The sequence below is a fragment of the Corvus cornix genome, chromosome 7, assembly GCF_000738735.6.
Source record: "Corvus cornix cornix isolate S_Up_H32 chromosome 7, ASM73873v5, whole genome shotgun sequence".
NCBI lineage: Eukaryota > Metazoa > Chordata > Aves > Passeriformes > Corvidae > Corvus > Corvus cornix.
The window spans coordinates 24,418,519-24,434,328 of record NC_046337.1 but is presented as its reverse complement, the minus strand read 5'-3'; the positions used below and the strand labels follow the sequence as shown (position 1 = coordinate 24,434,328).

General features: G+C 47.8%; 1 protein-coding gene and 1 long non-coding RNA gene across 3 annotated transcripts; one reads left to right on the top strand and one right to left on the bottom strand.

Annotated features, from left to right (window-relative positions):
* Nucleotides 1–600: 600 nt before the first annotated feature.
* LOC109951013 lies at nucleotides 601–7,737 on the bottom strand. Of its 2 annotated transcripts, none has more exons than XR_005602274.1 (2): nucleotides 6,698–7,737; nucleotides 601–1,788 (listed from the first exon to the last, which is right to left on the bottom strand). It is a non-coding gene; the product is annotated as an uncharacterized LOC109951013 (long non-coding RNA). The 2 variants fall into 2 exon arrangements; XR_002273515.2 differs by lacking the exon at nucleotides 6,698–7,737 and adding an exon at nucleotides 4,885–5,900.
* Nucleotides 7,738–8,001: 264 nt separating this feature from the next.
* NEUROD1 (neuronal differentiation 1) lies at nucleotides 8,002–11,802 on the top strand. Its single transcript, XM_039555536.1, is given in 3 exon segments — nucleotides 8,002–8,140; nucleotides 9,242–10,079; nucleotides 10,082–11,802. Coding segments are annotated over 2 exon segments (1,086 nt in total). The 5' UTR covers nucleotides 8,002–8,140; nucleotides 9,242–9,250; the 3' UTR covers nucleotides 10,339–11,802.
* The last annotated feature ends 4,008 nt before the right edge of the window (nucleotides 11,803–15,810 follow it).

Here is a 15,810-nt window from a genome sequence, read left to right as displayed (position 1 = left end):
CATCAAGCTGTTACATTTCTCCAGCTGCACATGGTGACATAATGCCCTAATTCCAGCCCCACAGACTTGTGAGCTAGAAGATGTGCAGTAATCACACGGCTTTTACTGAGTCCTCAAGTGCTACATTCACCTACATTGTCACCCTCGGGCTCATTTTCTCAATCCTTAATCCAAGGGTGGGAATACAACAGTGCTGCCAACCATCGGCCAGACTGACTCCTTACCGCTGCTGCTTACTGTTCACAGCTCCCACACGTGTTTGTTCAGAGCAGCTACTGAATGACCTGCCCCAAACTTTCAACAGAAAATTTGAAATCACGGTGATCCAAGAAACTTATAACTACTTGTGCATCTATAGTAGAAGAAATGGACTATTAATTACACTTGAGATTGAGTATGTGCCTGACACCAACTGAAATTGCTGATCCTTTTCAATAACAAATCGTTTTAGAAGTACAAACCTATCAGGGGTAGAGATTCTTGCTGTTGTGAACCTTGACCCCCTAGTTTAAAAGAAAACAAACAAAACCAAACAACCTGCTGACAGTTGCTTTTCAATCCTGGACAACAGTAATTTTAAAATTAATTTTGGAAAGAATATGTAGTCATTCTCTTTATTGATAGTTTTACAGAGCATCAGTCTACCTGGAGATGGCATGGATACAGAAGGACTACAGATGATAGTTTGAAATAGATCTTTAAAAAATACATCTTAACTTTATACTCTCTATTTCTTCTTCCACCAGAGCTTTTTAAAATTCAGTTTTAAAAATGCTAGATCTATTCTCCAATAAAATCGTCTTGTCGTTGGTTTTGAGGTTATTTGTGTTGCCAAAAAGATTTTGTAAATACCACAGCATGAACTCTGAGGATAAATATACAGAAATACAAAACCCATAGATCTCTTCTCCACTGCTTCTTTTGCGAAATTGTCAAATACAGATCTGCAAGCCACCTGAAGAGTGGCCAGGTGAGAATTCCCCTCTCCTGTTGGAAGGATAGGCTTAACACCCCCTTTCAACAGTGACCACACTCTGCAAAGCAGTGGAGAGCAGGGTTATTTATGTGCCCTTTTTCAAGTCAACGTAAACAACTGGATGCTCTAGCAAACTGACAATAGACTACCAACAAAGGGCCAGATGCTCTTATCCACTTGCAAGGGTGAAGAGGGACAAAATGAGTAAATATTTATATTATCATAGTGGCATGTAACTGGAGCTCAGTTGTTGAGAAAACAGTGATTTACAAGCATGTTCCTCCTCTCTTGGGAATCCACATAAACCAAGCAAAGGTTCAGCATGGAGAAAAAAACTCTGACAGAAGGACTAAGCCAGATGAGAGAACTACAAGTTTTCAGTACATACTTTTCTCTGGGCTCACATGATGACTAGCAAAGAGAAATGTTTTCCTGGGACAGAGTCATCACAAATAAATAGAAAAGGTCTACCTGGTACATGAGAAAAGTGTGTGTGCATTGTGGCACACAACTTCAGTCCCAGCACCTCAGAAGTACTCTGACCTAGAGCTTTGGACTAAAGCTCAGCATTAAGGATGTCTCTCTGCAAAATTACTCCAGCCAGAACATAGCTGTTGCATCACTGGCTGCTCATGCCATAACTCCACTACAGCCAGCCTTTCTCCAAAGGACACCTGACAGGCTACAGTGTGTAGATTATTCCTCATTTACTGCTTTTTTCAAGCTTGTCCACACTTCTTCCACAATTACTTAGAGTCACGGCCATCAGTTCTCCAACACTGAGCACTTCAGCAAGGCTTGCATCTTCCCAGCTGAAAGATGACAGAAAGTTAATTTTGCATGAGAGCTTACAATAAAATATTTTGGTGTTTAGATGTATTTTTGACCCTAATGGACACTTGCCTTTGAAAGTCCTTGGAACATGACTGCAGTCTATTTATGTCTATGTTGCGCTTGGTATGATATGGACCTATCAAACCCCAGGGCCTTGATATGTCCATACCTCCTCTAGGTGAACTTTAAGATTGCCCCCAGCTGATGGAAGGTAATGAAATTACACTCTGCAGGAAGTGATATAAGAACAAAAATGCTTTTTTGGATGACAAGATACCATCTTTTATGTGAATCTTTGCAGTGAAAGAGGGCAAACAAAGTGTGCCATCTAGTGCTTATCCTGTCCTTTGAGGATTAGACACCTCCTCGACACTCCTCTTCAAGACACAGAGAAGGACCACATCATGTCAGTGTAGTCTGGGGATAATCACACGCATAGCTGGGATAGTTAATGTCCTAGGAGCATCTCTGGAAAGCAGTTACATGTGATAACACACACTGAGGCATTTGGCACAACGTTGTGAACTAACAGTGGCAGTCCAGGGGGTAAAAAGAGTGGTGACAGGAATGGCAGAGGAAGGAAATTACTTAAAATGTGGTGATGTGTATAACTAAGAATATCTTCATATACACTTAAAATGCTTAGCAAGAGTTTCAGTTGACTAGTTCTGTTCTACAGCTGTAGAGGTTTCACTGTGCTGTGATGGGGAATGATTCTTCATCATGCCCAGCTCACTATTGAGGACTTAAAGCACAGACCCAGGTGTGAACTCACTCCAAGAGGTAAAAACAAAGCCGTATTACATAATAAGATTTAATGATTATTTGAATCTCTTTTTCCATCCCTGTGGATCATTGATTTAACCTTTCTTGTTTTGTTCACAGGATATTGCTTAAACAAGTAACCGTGTTCTGAGATTAATCAGGGCCATTTTTTTGTATAACCCTTTAAGAGCATTTTGGTTTTAACTTTCTTCAATAAAGGAACACTAACAGAAGCAATGGCTTTGCTAGGAGCTGCAAAATGTTGGCAAAATGTTCAGATTGGATTGCCATAGGGAACAAATGCATAAACTGTTTTGTGCACAGCCTGGGGTTCAACTGCTACTTTCTCTCTAAAGGAAAATAAAGCAGACCTTTTAAAGCCACCACTAAGGAGATTTCTATTTAGAGAATATGCAATAACTCATATTGAGACAAGATTTTAATCTCAGCAAAGCTTTGGATAATCTGCTGGCACCTGTGTTTGATGCTCTTCCACCCCATTGCACTGCTTAGACTGAGGCCAAAGGCCAGATCCTGTAAGTGTGTTTGTGGCAACAGTCCTGCTTGTGTGAGGGAGAGTTTTAGCAGAAAAGAGACAAAGACTGGTCAGGATCTGCCTTTGAAAGTGTCATCTGTTAGGAAATTACACCAGTGTCATCATCCTTTATATTCCTTTGGAGCCTCATATTCTTTTTAACAAGCATTGCACCAGTTGGCATTATTTGTTGTAGTAGATATACCAGTGCCTTGTGCTGCCTTGCTTGAGGGCACTGTGAAATATAGACCACTCAGTCTGAGGGAACCAGGAGAAAGGTAATATCTAGGATGATTTTAGAAAGAATTGGGAAAGGTTTTTCACATGTAGAAAGCTGGAGGCTGTGCATCAGCCTGTGTGTGATCTAGAGACATTTTTATAGAGGTTTCATGATACAAGCAAGCGGATATCTACTGTGTAGATATCATTAGAGATGCTGTGGAGTCTTGTTGCTGCTGAGGCCTCTGTATCCAACCGAGATATGAACTCCAGTTAACAAGTGTCATGTTTGTAGGAGTTCAGCCTCTGCAGCTCAAGGAAAGAGAAAGAAAGGTACAAAATAAAAATGGGCTTGGGTTTTATAATTTGGACACACAGTGAATGGTGCTGTAAAAGGAGGTAACGTGGCTGGGCATAGGAAAGAAAAGAAAAAAATCGACATTGATGTATCTTACATAGATACATGTATCTTTCATCCCCTTAAAAATGAGCACTATTCATTTGAAAGGGTTAAAAAAACCATCATATTTCTCTCCTTCTTTGATTCTGTGATTCATGTGTCCCATTTTAAAGTCTACACCCTGTGAAGAGGAGTGCATTATCAAGGAAAGAGGCTTGCCAGGGACAGAAGGTAATTTCCCGTAGCAGGTGCATACAGCAGGTGGTACACAGTGTACCTGCAACGAAAAGGTAGATTTAGGCTAAGATTTTATTTAATATGGAAAACTTATTGCATCCTGAGCCACTACTGGGGACGTGCCAAAAATCGTGTCTGCAGCATGATTTATTACGTGAAAATACCACCGAACTAATCAGTGGAGTTACTAATTAATACAAATCTGCATTTTTGCATAAGCAATTAGTGCAAAGAGAGTGCAATGAAAGAGGAAGTTTGACTCATTTAATCTCAGTGTCTATTCAAGCGGAAAGACCCACTAGGGCAAGGCACTAGGATCTACATTTGGATTTTTTTTTTTCCTTTTGATTAGTTAAAGGAACTAAAAGGTCAAATTATCAATATTTAATTCAAATGGAAATGCATTTGTTCAAGAGGAAAGAAAACACTTTATTTAAACAAGGTGGGACTCTGGGGGTAAATGCCTGGATCAAAAATAATTAGATTTTGCAGTTACAACAGCATCTAAATCCCCTCTGATAAGAATCCTTTTTCCTAATAACAGAGGTGGTTTGACACCGATAGCAAAGACTGCTGACGCTATTTAAACTGTAGCTCAGGTGGTAGCCGGCCTACCAATACAATTTAGACGTTTGCTTTAATGGTATGTACTTCTCTGATTTGTTTTTTTTTAATCAATTTGAATTATATTTTAAATCTATTGTGATTTCATAATTGTGTGCACTTGACTAAAAGAGTAATTTAAAAAGATGATAATTAAACCTTGGTGGTGATGTATTTTCCATTAACTAAATAGAAGTTTACATTTATAGAATTAAAATAACAATAGCATTTATTTAGCGCGGAAAGGCTCAAAAAAATTAGTACACTGAGTTTTAAGGGGGGAAAGAGCAGAAAAGGCACCTTAATCAGCCGTACCAATTTCCGAGCCCAGATGTACATTGTATCCTAGAGAGACGCTACCAAGTGAGATGCGGTCTCGCTCCGCACCGAACCGATACCGGAGCGGCACTTCAAAGCGTTGTTCTCCCGCAGTGATTCCCGAGCCACGGCAGCCGCAGCAGGCTGGTCGCAGCTCGGAGTGATCCGGGCGATGGGGCTGCCCTCTCCTCCCGTCCCCTCCTCTCACCGCAGCGTTTGGAATGGGCGAGCGGGGGAAAGCTGCGGGCAGACCCAAGCCGGCCCTTCCCGAGCCCGATCCCCGCGCCGGCGGTGGCTCCGGCCCCACGGTGGGATGCGGTGGGGTGGGACGGAGGGACAGGGGCAGCGGGGAGAGACGTTTTCCCTTCTCTTTTTTTATTCAGGATAACCTTCAGGGTTTGTGTGGGTGCCTCCCTGGAGAGGGAGGGAACGGGAAACCTGACAGCGAGAGGAGAGAGCCCGAACAGTCCGGGCTACCCGGGCAGTAAATCACTCGCTCAATTATAAGCGCGGCTTCCTCTCTCCGATAGCTCCAAGCTATTTGGGGAGGCATCTTTTCCCCGCACTCTCGCAGGTGCAATATGAATCAATTATCTTAATTAAGATAATGCCGCAAACCCAAGAGATTTCATCGGGAGCGGATTTCGAGCTCCGGACAACTGTAAGGCGTTTCCACAGCGCTGCTTCCCCCGCAACAAAACCCCATCCCGCCTGGCTGGGACAGGGTTCAGCCCCAGTGGCGACCCGCGGAGGGGCCGCGCTCGCCGCCGCCTCAGCGGGCCCCAGGCGGCCCCGGGACCGCCTCCTGCCAGGGCCGGGAGGCAGCAGCTGAGGCGGGAGCGGGGGGCGGCCGGGCCGGCCGGAGCTTTGTTGGGACGCGTGCGGTTCGCGTGCCGCGCTGCGGGAGGAGGGGAGGGGGAGCGGGAAGGGAGCTAGGGAGGGAGCTAGGGCGAAAAGAAAAAGAAAAGGAAAAGGAAAAGAAAAAAAAAAGAAAAAGAAAGGGAAAGGGAAAGGGAAAATGAAAGACAAAAGGAAAAAAATTAAAAATAAAAAAATCAAAGGGAAAAGGAAATCAAAGGATTCGGGAGGAAAAATAAACAGAAGCCGAATTAGAAGCCAGATGGAGAAGGAGGAGTCTGTAGGTCAGGGAGAAAAAAAAGACACGCTTGGAGCCATAAAATCAAGCGGCTGGGGGAAGAGGAGAAACAGGGAAGGTGGGAAACTGGAGCCGTTGAGCCAGGGGACGGCCCGATAAGGGAAGGCAGAGCCGACTGCCTGGGAAATCAGGAGGAAAACCAGTGCCGAAGCAGCGGGAAGAGCGGGAAGGATGAAGGCGGAGCGGCAGAGAGCCCCTGCGCCCCCGGAGCGCAGCGCTCGTCCCCGGCCCCGACGGGAGGCCCGGAGCAGTGCCTGGTACCTGTCGGCCCGGCTCCACGGCCACGCGTGTACCCTCGCCCAGAGCCGATGTGACGGAACGAGCCGGGCTCGGAGGGTTCAAGTCCCTCTGCCTCTTTATTTGTCTCTCTACTTATCTGCCAATCGACAACGTGTTGATTTTATTTTGCTCCCAGGGAAGATGACTGTGTTGATCACGCTCAGAAGCACACGAGCACCCCAAAGTTCTCACCGCTCCCCGAAATTCAATTTTCTGCCAGTTCCCTCCTCCCAGTATTTTTGCCTGGTGTTTCTCAGCGCCCCACACTCCCGGGTGCATTCCCAGATAGTCCCATTCTAAGGAACATTTTCCAGCAGCCGAGGCAGGGCTGGACCGGACCCATCTCCCTCCTGCGCCCTCCAAACCTGTTCGAACCTCACTGCTTCCAAAACGCGTCCGCGCCAGCAGCGCGGCAGCCCTAGCAGCTCCCGTTAATGGGGTCGCGCTCTCGAGGGGGCTGCCGGTCCGGCGGGAGGTCCGACCCAGTGTACGGTCATGCTCCCGGATCCTGGCCCGGGGGCCCCTCTATGGCCAGAGAAGGCTCGCCACGGGCAGGTGGGTCGGCGCCGGCCGCTTCCCTTCCCTCCGTGCCCCAGGGAAGGGCCGCAGCCGCCGGTGACCCGAGGGTGCCCTGCTCCAGCTCCACTCGCCCGACCTGGCGGCGCACACCGCACTGCTGGCCTTCGCTTCCCACAGAGAACCGGCCAGCTTTGAAATAACAAAATGCAGTCGGTTGCTCTCTGTATTTGATTACCGAGAAGGCGAACATCCCCGGAGTCCCCTCCTGCTGCCCTGCCAGGCTATGTAGGTCACCAACAGGAGAGAAGCATCTTAAAAATAACCCGACCTGGAAAAGTATCTTCCAAATCCATCTCCTCAGGACGGAATTATTTGTTTCGCATTTAAAGCCTCAAGAGGGGAAAATAATTTTATTTTTATTGAATAAATATCCGGATAACGCGTGCCGGTAGCACAGCTATCATACGAGTGGGACATCTCCCTCCTTAAAGCGCATCCCTAAGGTTTGGCCCCGTTTGCAAACTCCGCCGAGGCGTTTAAAGACTCAAAAGCCACCACTCGGCGTCTTTCTTCCAAACTTCCCCTTAACCGGCAGTATTCCCACCGAAAACCCGGGAAAAGCGAACCGGCGTTTACTCCAGGCGTTAGGACAGACCGGGGTGGGGGGTGTCACAACAGCCCCGGGACGTCCATATTCCCCAGCTCTGGAGAAAACAGGGGAAAGGGGAGGGGATCTGTGGCGGATAGAGAACGACAAGGACTGGGACAGGGAGTCTCCGGGGGTCAGAGGCGCCCTTTAGGAGATGCTATGGGGGGCTCGGAGGGACCCTCTGCGGCCGCACCCCAGAACAATGGGAACAATGCGGCTCCGCGGGCCGGCGCTCCGCGGCGGCGGTGCGGCGCGGTACCGGGGCGCTGCGCGGTGACAGATGGCGCGGCCCGCCGGGTCAGCGCGGGCGTGGCGGCTCCGCGGGCGGCGCGCGGCCGCATACAAATAAGGGGCGTCACGTGGGGGGGCGCCGCCGCGCCTGACGTGGGCGGCCATATGGCGCGTGCCACCGGGCGGGGCGGGGCGCGGGGCGGGGCGCAGGCGCGCGGGGCGCGGCGCCCGCGCGGTACCCGGGTCCCGGTGCCGGCCCCCCGGCGCGCATCCTCCGTCCCGCTATATAACGGGGGGAGCCCGGCGCTGGGCAACCTCGGGAAAAAAAAAACCACCACACACACGCGCGGCGCCCTCGCACGGAGAGCTGTGCCGGGGTTATGAGACCGTCACCGCGCAGGAGAGGCTGAGCAACGGAGGTAACGGGAAACCGTGTTTTGCCCCCGCGGGGAAAGGGTTCGCGGCGGCTGCCGGGGTGGGAGAGGACCCTGGGAGGTCGGGGCGGACGGGATCTACCTCTGCCGGAACGGCTTCGGGTTTTATTGTCGCTTGCTGTCGTTCCCGCTGGTGTGTGCGGGCACACCTGTAATCCATCCATCCGCACACATACATATGCGTAAATGTGTATATGCGTCCATACGCACATATAAATATGTATATGTGCGTCCATTTATACAGACGCGTGTTACATATGTTAACGTCCTTCCACCGATGCACCTCCGAACTTTCAGCTCCCTTTCCTCAGCGGAGCGCCATCGCCAAGGTCCCAGCGCCTCGGCGGACGGGCGGCATTGTTTCTTCCCGGTGTACCCGACGCTACCGGGGGGCGGTCACAACCCCACACGAAAGGTCCCCGCGGGAAGCGGGGGAACCGATGCCCGTTTGCAGCAGAGGGGACGACGGAGACGGGAAGCTGGGGCCAATCCCGCACCTGTTACCACGGGCAGGGGTCGCGCAGCCCCGCCGCGGGCACCCAGCGACAGTCCTGTGCACGAAGGCGGGACCGGGGGAGCAGGTGCTCGGCGCCCGCTGGGGCGGCACAAGCCCCACGCAAGGAGGCGGCAACGGGGAGCCGCGGAGAGCGGCGGGGACAGGCGTCACAGGCGCCATCCGTCCTGCAGGTGCCCTGTGTGTCCGCCTTCCCCTTCCCCTATTCGGTAAAAATGTTTGAGGATTTTTTTCGAAGCAAAACAAAACAAAACAAAACAACCCACGCTTGGTCCACTTGCGTCGTGCCGCCTGGGCTGCCTCCCGCACACATAATCTGCTTATATTCCCCGTTAATATCGGCGAGTTACATAATGGCATTTGAACGTATGTCAATTTAATTACAAAGCAGAAACACAGAGACAATTAAAAGTTTGCCCTGGCACGGTGGGGAATCCAGGGCTTCCCTCGGGAGGGGGCGGTGGGACCGGGAAGCGAAGCGCGGGTAACTTCTCCCCGCGGGGGCCCGTGCGGGGCCACGGCCGCTGCTCCGGGTGCTGACGCGTCTCTTTTCTGTCTCCTCCGCGATGCAGAGGCTCACCATGACCAAGTCGTACAGTGAGAGCGGGCTGATGGGCGAGCCCCAGCAGCAGGGCCCCCCGAGCTGGACGGACGAGTGCCTCAGCTCCCAGGACGAGGAGCACGAGGTGGACAAGAAGGAGGAGGACCTAGAGGGTCTGCACGCCGAGGCCGAGGAGGACTCGCTCCGGAACGGTGAGGAGGAGGACGAAGAGGACGACTTGGACGAAGAGGAGGAGGAAGAGGAGGAGGAGGAAGACGACGACCAGAAGCCCAAGAGGCGGGGCCCCAAGAAGAAGAAGATGACCAAGGCGCGGATGGAGCGGTTCAAGCTGCGGCGCATGAAGGCCAATGCCCGGGAGCGCAACCGCATGCACGGGCTGAACGCGGCCCTGGACAACCTGCGCAAGGTGGTGCCCTGCTACTCCAAAACGCAGAAGCTCTCCAAGATCGAGACCCTGCGCCTGGCCAAGAACTACATCTGGGCGCTGTCCGAGATCCTGCGCTCAGGCAAGAGCCCGGACCTGGTGTCCTTCGTGCAGACCCTCTGCAAGGGCCTGTCGCAGCCCACCACCAACCTGGTGGCCGGCTGCCTGCAGCTCAACCCGCGGACTTTCCTCCCCGAGCAGAGCCAGGAGGTGCCGCCGCACGTGGCGGCGGCGGCGGCGGCGGGCGCGCCCTTCCCGGCTCATCCCTACCCTTACCAGTCGCCGGGCTTGCCCAGCCCGCCCTACGGCACCATGGACAGCTCCCACCTCTTCCACCTCAAGCCGCCGCACGCCTACGGCGCCGCGCTGGAGCCCTTCTTCGAGAGCGGGCTGGCGGAGGGCGCCAGCCCCGCCTTCGACGGGCCCTCAGCCCGCCCCTCAGCGTGAACGGCAACTTCTCCTTCAAGCACGAGCCGGCCGCCGACTTCGACAAGAGCTACGCCTTCTCCATGCACTACCCCGCCGCCGCCGCCGCGCTGGCCGCCGCGCCCGCCCACGCCGCCATCTTCCCGCCCGCCGCCTCCCGCTGCGAGATCCCGGTGGACGGGCTGGCGCCCTATGAGGGCCACCCGCACCACGAGCGCGTCCTCAGCGCCCAGCTCAACGCCATCTTCCACGACTGAGCCTCCCCGCGCCGCAGGGAGGGCCGGGGGAGCCGCGCCCCGCCGCCCGCCACCGCCTTGTTTACAGGGGGCAGCCCGGCGGGTCCCGCCGCCGCCTCGGGGCCGCCGCGTCCCCCCCGCTCACCCGCTGTCTTTGCTTCCGCTCCTCGGAGCGACGCTGTAAATTGGGGTAGGGGCATTGGGATCGCGTCAATTACCTGATCGGGATAACAAAATCACAAGCAATAATTAGGATCTATGCAATTTTTAAACTAGCGATGGGCCAATTACAAAATATATATGAAATCTATATTTTTCAACCAACATTTTACTACTTGTTACCTTTCCCATGCTGAATTATTTTGTTGTGATTTTGTACAGAATTTTTAATGACTTTTTATAACGTGAATTTCCTATTTTAAACCATGCAGCTTCATCAATTTTTATACATATTGGAAAGGTAGAATTATATCTAATTTATACAAAATGATTTAACTAATTTAAACCAGCAGAAAAGTGCTTAGAGAAGTTATGTTGCCTTAGCACTTCTTTCCTTTTCAAATAGATGAAGAAGAAAAAAAAAATGCACAATCCGGGCAATTTCTTTCCCGTGCAAGTCTCTTTTTTCTTTTCTTTTTTTTTTTTTTTCTTTTTTCTTTATTTCTTTTTCCTTTCCCCCGTACAATAAGAACCGATCCCCTAGGTCTTGAGAAGATATAAGAACGATAGATTTATTTTCTATTAAAACATATCAATTCAACACATTACTTGCACAAACTTGTATATAAAGATTATAAGCAAATGCCAACACCCTTTTTAAATCGAAAGCTGCTTGACTATCACATACAATTTGCACTGTTTCTTTTTAGTCTTTGAACCCCTTGGCATTCCAATTTTTTGGTTTGTTGGGTTTTTTCGTTTGCTTTGGGTCTTTTTTTTGTTTTGTTTTTTTTTTCAAAGATAACTTGAAGATGTTAATGTTTCCAGGCGATATAAATGCATGATTTTATACATGTTCACACAATCCGTGGTTGTCATATGCTCATCTTATAAATCTGAACCGAAATCTAATCAGGTTGTTAAAGTCGGGCTATATACCTATTGTAGTCGATTAGTACGGTAGCTTGAAACAAATTCAAACCATTTAATCCGTAATTAGAACAATAGCTATTGCATGTACAATGCAGTCCAGAATAAGTGCTGTTTGAAATGTAATGCTGGTTCAACTGGAATCAATCTGTACTGTAATTTTGTTTGTAATCCTGTATATTATGGTGTAATGCACACTGGGATTTTAGAAAAAACATCCATCCTTTGGCAACAACATAGTATTGAACATTTGGTCGAATGTTGCATTTTTTCCTTAAATGTGATTTTTTTTTTTCTTAGTGTAAGTAATTCCTATGGGATTATTGTTTTATTCGGATAGCTCATGAAAGGTGCAACACTTATTATTTGTAGAATAAAATTGGACTAAAAAAAGGACACGGATTCTTTGCTTACCTTGAAGAGCACGAGGGGCCGGGGGGTGGGGGGGAGGGTGGTGTTCGTTTGTTTACAGCGAACCCGGCTATTTGCAATGCTGATTTGTTGAATGAGGGGAACGGGGCAGAAGCGCAGTTCGCCTGGGAGCTGCGGCTGCCGGCGCGGGCTGCGCCGGGCGCCCGCACCCGCCCGGCGGCCCCGGGCAGCTCAGCCCGGCCCTGCCGCCTGCGGGGCTCCCCTCCCGGGCCGCGGCAGTGTCCGCAGCCAGCCCCGGCCCGCGGGGCTCCCCTCCCGGGCCGCGGCAGTGTCCGCAGCCAGCCCCGCCCGGGACCCGCACACCAGGAGCGGGCGCTTCGGCCTCGGCGCGGAGGCAGCAGGTGCGCCTTCCCCTGCAAGGCAGACCTGGACCCGCGCTATCGATTCATCGTCCCCTCCTCTTCCCAGACGGGAAACGTATTCCTTTAATCTCCACTGATTATTCTGAGGCTTAAGAAACCCGGGGGCACAACCTGCAGGAGGGCAATTCCCCTAATGACCAGGAACAATTATCAACAGGTCTTTGCCTCTGACTATCAAAAACAGATTTAAGACGTTACCTGAAATACTTTATATGAAGCCTGTCACAAATCGGAGGTATTTCATAAATATTTCAGTTAAACCCAGCAGAAAGTAAACAGGCTTTCCGATGGATGAGGGCATCATTTTTTTTTTTCCCCAGAGAAATTAAGCTACTGGTGTCTATTTTAAAGGTGTTTATAGCTACAGAAATCCAACGTGTAAGCATGGCAAACCTGTCCTAGAAGTTCAGCACTCCCCGCTGCCAGGCTTCCCCATCAAAAACATGCTAAAAATTAATTGCGATGCTGACCGATGGATTTTGCAGCATCTCCCTGCGTTTTGCTGAAGCCTGCAGCTCCACACTCGAAAACTGTTGCTGAATCTGAAAAGAAAGAAAGCAAAAGGCAACTTTTCAAGCACCCGATTACCCTTTCCTGGTCAGTGGCAATACAACTAAATGTGCCCTAGATAACCCGAGGGGGGTAAATGAATGACGATTTTTCAGATAAAATTGGAAAAGCTGACCCAGGCTTGCTTGCCTTTTGGTTATGTGCCTTCTTCCTAAATATAAGGATTCTTCTAGTCAGTCAAGGGGCAACTCACATGCCACCATCTTTTATTCAAAGCCAGGCACAGATGTTCCTTCTGCAGGGGAGGTTTTAATTTATGAAAATGATATTGTTTATGCATGAATGCACTCTGCATAACACACAGTACTTCCATCTGATGAGAGAAATACCACAGAACCAGTGCCAATGTCAGGAACATATTCTGCAAATTTAGTCGCTTAAATGTTTAATGAATATTTGGAAGGCATTTCCAAACCACAAGAAACCTTTTCAATTACCTTTTCTTTTTCCACTGTTGATAACAAAATTCAACTCCTCCAGCCAACGCAACCTACTTGAAAGATCTACCTAGGCTATCTCAATGTTTGCTACTACGATACTTCAGAGAAAGTAATATTTTAATGTTATGAGCAACCTAATAAGGAAAATGAATCACGCATTTTGGTAACTAGAGGCTCTATTTTACAAATCACTTGTGAGTTTTCTTATTTCAATTAGTTTTGGGTGGTTTTTTTCCTATCACCACCCGTATAAAATATTGGAGACCTTTCCCCCTTCTCCCGCTTTGCTGATGCTTCTGATGCCTCCATGATATTTCTTTTGTACTATTAACATCAAGCCAAATGTTGAAATTTCTGCTCATGACTCCCACAGGAAGGTCTATCAAGGTCTCTTTTAATGGAAAGAATTACTCACACTGTTCCTCTCCTATGAGCATATCGCTAATTAACTAAGGCTATAGTGGGATTATCCAACTTCCACATGCAGAGAAAACTCTGGGGTTGATTTGTACCCACACACTGGGTCATCCAGCACAGGCCTAAAACTCTATTTTTAGGGCTCGTTGTGACCAGTGGCCTTTCCCTTCTTCTTTATAACATACTTCTGGCAGCAGAAATTGCTCTGCCACCAGTGCACACTTGAGGTTAAATCTGCAGGCACAGTATATAAGAAAGAGTCACGACTTGCAGCTTTTCCCTTCTTGGTGTTCTGGAACAACAGAAGAAGATCTGAGGAGGTTGTGGACCCATTGTTGACTGTGACAGACACAGCTGAGGCCCCAGCTACAGCAGAGGAATCTGAAATGGTAGAATTCCAGGTTACATGCACAAGATGTCTGAGAGACTGAAGCCTCTAGTTTCACCTAGCACAAATGAACAAGGTGCCTGAACAACGTCAGACTTTGGCCCAGTGTACTCAGAAGGAGTCTCCAGGTGAAGGAAAGTAGATTCAAGGAGAGCCAAGATTCCTGAATTCATCAGAAGAAAACAGAGAGCCACTTTCTCCAAAAGATACTGTTACAGAATATTAATAAACTAACATGGAAAATCAATATGTAATTACAGAGGTAATAAGGATTAATAGAAATAATTCTAAACTAAGTATTGAGAGCAAGTAAAACAAATCTTTTCTGTCTTCTGTAAGAGTAAAAAAGTCTTGCAATTATTTCAATATTGTAACTGATTAGAACTAGATCCACCATGACCTTATCAATTGCTTTTGACATATTAAAACTGTGAATCTCTTTTTAAAAAAATACAATACTTCTCTTCAGAGAACCATCTTGTCAAATAGTTTTAGAAATTACAGAGTTAAATTCCATATATATATATATTCCATATATATCTTACACATATATATAAGGTAACTTAAGATAAAAATTCAAAAAAACCTCATTCATTTCTCACTCATTCCTATTGAGGAAGAACAGAAATGAAACTTGGAATTCTGCCTGGTGCTGTATCAGGGAAAATATGCAGAAATTGGTCTTTGTTTTTATTGACTAAGATGGGTTGCACGGTAATTATTTCAGAAATTATAAATGGTCTACACTCTTTCCTTAGCTGAAAATCCCATATTACAAAAAACCTTGAAAAACATAGTACATAAATACATGTTGAAACAGTGAGCTGAAGATCTACAAATACACTGTTATTTAGATATCTACATAAGTGTTTTTTAAATAATTCATATATGTATTTAACAAACTGTCAGAAGCTATGCAATACAAAATTAAAACTGACAATGCTCTCAAAGCATTCTCTTAAGTATTTAGGTTGCCTACAGGGTATGTAAAACATAGAATATCAGCCCTAGTTTTCGGTTCCCTTGCTTATAGTAGTGTGCAGCATAGAGTTAACTGCATTTTGCATGAAATAAAATAGAAGCAACTAATATTTACACATTTACCAACCCTCTGACAGAGCAGTAGAAAATAAGATTTAGAGAAAAAAAATCACCCTAAAAAGATAGCATACCAACCTTAATGCAAAGAATAGACAACATGCTCTGACTAACACATTCTCATTTTATATTCTTGCCATTACCACATTTTTCTCTGATTAAGATTAGTTTCAATTCATGGGGTATCAGGAATGGCTTCAACTTCAGACTGCGTTCCTGCAGCTTCTTATACCTGCATAGTAATTTCACTTGTTCTTGTTGTTCTCCTTGCAGAGGTTTGTCCATTTCCTTACCTACATTTCCTTTTCTGTTCTTTAATGCTTTCCTTCTTTTGAAAAGATAAAGATGTATAGCAATAGTAATGCTCTCTTCTACGGATCATTGATGCCATTTTCCTTCAGAATACTTTATGGCTTTGCTTATCATGCAAAAAAAAATACGTTCTGCTTAACGTCACTTCTTCATGGTAAACCAGCTCAACAGAGCTGAATTAATATTGAGAGTTACAAAGGATTCTTTTCTAAAGTAGAAACGTAAGAAGGGAGCATAGTTAGGAGAGCTAGTATGTGTGAATGAACTGCTGAAGTGTAACTGACTATACACTAAACCCTCACTGTATAAACACACACTGTAGCCAGAAAAACATACAAGCCAAGGGTATGCTGCCAACTTCAAAATTCAGGTTTCTCCAGAAGGA